This window comes from Chenopodium album, chromosome 14 (genome assembly GCF_948465745.1).
Source record: "Chenopodium album chromosome 14, dcCheAlbu1.1, whole genome shotgun sequence".
NCBI classification, from domain to species: domain Eukaryota; kingdom Viridiplantae; phylum Streptophyta; class Magnoliopsida; order Caryophyllales; family Amaranthaceae; genus Chenopodium; species Chenopodium album.
Window position 1 is genome coordinate 6718522 of NC_137847.1, and position 3387 is coordinate 6721908.

At 40.9% G+C, this 3387-nt stretch overlaps 1 protein-coding gene across 1 annotated transcript; it reads left to right on the plus strand.

Moving 5' to 3' along the window:
• LOC145577676 (uncharacterized) lies at positions 1-3387 on the plus strand. Its single transcript, XM_081635151.1, has 5 exons — positions 1-54; positions 405-1546; positions 1661-2427; positions 2779-3017; positions 3076-3387. Exons 1-5 carry the CDS (start codon positions 1-3, stop codon positions 3385-3387), a joined length of 2514 nt encoding a protein of 837 aa, XP_081491277.1.

Below are 3387 nucleotides of genomic sequence, written 5' to 3' on the forward strand. Positions count from 1 at the left end.
ATGACGGACAGTGATAGCGGCAGGCCGTGTACTCCGCCGGATCCACTTCGCGAGGTAATTTATTTTCGCCGGGACTCAAACCGCCCAAAAAAAACGGTCCACCGTGGTCAAACCGTGGTAAAACCGTGGTTGGACCGCCCGGATTGCACGGTTTGACCACGGTGTAACCGCCCGGTTTGCCCGGTTTGTTTTTTTTTTATTAATATTGTTTTTATTATTATTATTATTATTATTATTATTATTATTATTATTTCATTGTTATTATTATTATTATTATTATTATTATTATTGTTGTTGTTGTTATTATTACTATAACTATGATTATGATTATTATTGTTGTTATGATTATGATTATTATTATTTTGATTATTATTTTAAAAATATTTTGTTGGGATGTTTAATAGGCATCACTGCCGGATTATGGTGGCGATGGCATCGACTACAGTTCATATTTTATAACGTCAATGATCTTCCCGACTTTTGAAGAAGCATTTGAATGGGCACAAAACATTTCCATACGTTACGGCTTTTTCCTTACAAAGTCTTCGTATAAGAAACAACGAGATGGTCGACCGGTCAAGTATCTTAAGTGCGATCGTGGCCATAGAAACACAGCCGAAGATAGAGATATGGAGAATGTTGTACGGAAAAACACGAAAAGAAAGGGTGTTAAGTGTCCATTTCGTATCAAGGTCACATGTATGGTGGACGATCAAGGGTGGAAAATCATTCCTTCATCAGGTTTGCATGGCTTGCATAACCACTCAATGATGGTATATCGAGAGGGTCATCGGCAAGGGAGTGGTCTAAGTCCGGCTGCGAAGCAATTGGTTAGTCAAATGAGTTCAGCATGTGCTAAACCTAGTCACATAATGGCGGCAGTGAAAGATGCGTTTCCCACTGAGAACCCTAACATGAGACACATCTACAATTTCAGAAGTCGTGTTAGGGTTGATGCTAGTGAAGGGAGAGATGTCGTCAACCAGTTCCTTCACTTGGCCAATGAGCGCAAATACGTTAGTTGGGTAGCTGCTGACCCCGACACACGTGTTGTCACCCACGCCTTTATGGCACATCCAGAGATGGCGAATATGTTACGAACATATCCACATGTCATAGGGATGGATTCCACTTACAAGACAAACAGATACAACATGCCGTTTTTCGAGATTGTTGGGATCACACCGACAAATCAAAACTTTTTTATCGTGTATGCTTTAATGAAGACAGAGTCCTATGAGAGTTACAAGTGGGTCTTGGAGAAATTGAAGTTGTATATAGATTTTGAAGTGACTCCTAAGGTGATACTAACTGATCGAGAGTTGGGACTTATGAAGGCGGTGAAAGAGATATTCCCAAACACAGCTCACTTGCTATGTAGGTGGCACATCAACAAAGATGTGTTGGCCAAGGTATACCATTTGTGTAAGAAAGACATGGTGACTGCCGAGAAATTTAGGAATGGGAGGTGGTCAAAAATCATGAATGCGACAACTGAGGATGAATATGAATTTGAGTTGCAACAAATGAAGGATACTTGGGGAAGGTTAAAGCATACCATTGTGGATTATGTGGAAAAAACTTAGCTTGTGCACAAGAACAAGTTTATTCCGGCTTGGACAAATAAGTTGCTGCACTTTGGCAACGTGAACACGTGTAGGGTGGAGAGTGAACATTCTGTGCTTAAACAGTGGCTCGGAAGCTCCAAAGGGTCAATGGATTCTATCTTCAACCGTGTACACCGCGCCACTAAGGGTTTGCTTATTCAAATTCGTCATCATTTGGACGACTCCAGACGACGAATTGGAGTGGAGTATAGGGGAATGCCCTTGCACAATCTCAGTGGCTATGTTTCCTTCCATGCTCTCAAAATTCTTAAGCAGGAGGTGAACAGGATGAGAGAGTTATCTGATGATGTGTACGAGCATTGTGGTTGTGCGATGTTGATGACACACGGATTCCCATGCGCTTGTACTATACACACCTCGATTCAGCGTGGTACGAGGTTGTATTTGGATCAGATCCTTCCTTTTTGGAAAACCCTAGTCATTGGAGACGGTGTTGACATTCCTATCTTTGAGGATGAGTTGGAACAGGACACGACGCAGTTTAGATCCCTGGTTGATGAGGTACTACTTCGTGATGCCAGTTTTGTGCGAAGTGTGAACCGAGTGTTGTTTGCGGAGCTTTACCCTGAAGATGTAGATTATGAAGAGCCCGAGATAAATGAGACAACCAGGGGTCGACCACAAGGCCAACAGTGGTCCTCATCTACCAGGCGTGATCCAAGTGGCTTCGAGCATATTCCGGGTGGTCGTAGTCGTGGTCATGGGCGGGGTCGCGGCCGAAGTAGGGGTCGTGCTACTTCTACATCTAGCTCCGGACGTGGTCGATCACAATCATCAGTAAACATGGAAACGCCTTCTGGTATATGCTTTATTATTATTATTATTATTATTATTATTATTATTATTATTATTATTATTATTGTTGTTGTTGTTGTTGTTGTTGTTATTGTTGTTGTTGTTACTTGCTATTATTATTATTATTATTATTATTATTGTTATTATTGTTACTTGCTATTATTATTATTATTATTATTATTATTATTATTATTATTATTATTATTATTATTATTATTATTATTATTATTGTTGTTGTTGTTGTTGTTGTTGTTGTTAATATATTTTACATTTAATTAATTCTTTTGGGATTTAATTAGTGCGGACGTTGTCAGGTTTTTATAATGCTAAAATACTTTCCTGGTGATTATTACAGGTAGTCAGATGAACATCGATGATTTTTTATACGTCGATCATTTTCCGAAATTCATGTTGCCGTTTTTGGAAGGTTGGCTTGACCCGATAGGTGACGGAAATTGCGGATTTCGATGTGTTGCAGATTTCTTTTTGGGTGACAAGGAGCAGTGGATGTTGGCCAGGACTATGGTTGCAAACGAGGTTGCCGCGCATCCTAACCTTTACTCTCAAATTTATGCTGATCAACTGGAGAACGAGGTTCGTCGTATCAGATGGACTGGTGGGAGATGCACAAGTGAACATTGGATGGTTTCAGGACTTGTTTCCGATCGCTAACCTATTCAACACTGCCATTATGCTTTTCGGTGCTGGCGTAGATGGAATAGGTGTGTATCCATGCATCACTGTGCTACCATGGAGTGCCCCGTCCACTGCCACGGGCTCATATCGGGAGGTTGCACTCCTCACAGTGGCAAACTATCACTATGTTCGATTGGACATGTCACCTAATTTTCCAGTCCCTCCTGTAGCAGGTTTTTGGTACGACGTTCGCGATTTTAGTGTGCAAGACTGGGATCAACGATATGTAGGCCGGATAGCAACATGGCATACTTTAGCTACAAATTAG

Excerpts from the sequence above, each read along its gene's own strand:
- LOC145577676 (XM_081635151.1), top strand. The coding sequence starts at position 1 with ATGACGGACAGTGATAGCGGCAGGCCGTGTACTCCGCCGGATCCACTT. Across the intron at positions 55-404 it reads CGCCGGATCCACTTCGCGAG|GCATCACTGCCGGATTATGG; the intron begins GTAATTTATTTT and ends GATGTTTAATAG. Across the intron at positions 1,547-1,660 it reads ATGAAGGATACTTGGGGAAG|GGTGGAGAGTGAACATTCTG; the intron begins GTTAAAGCATAC and ends GAACACGTGTAG.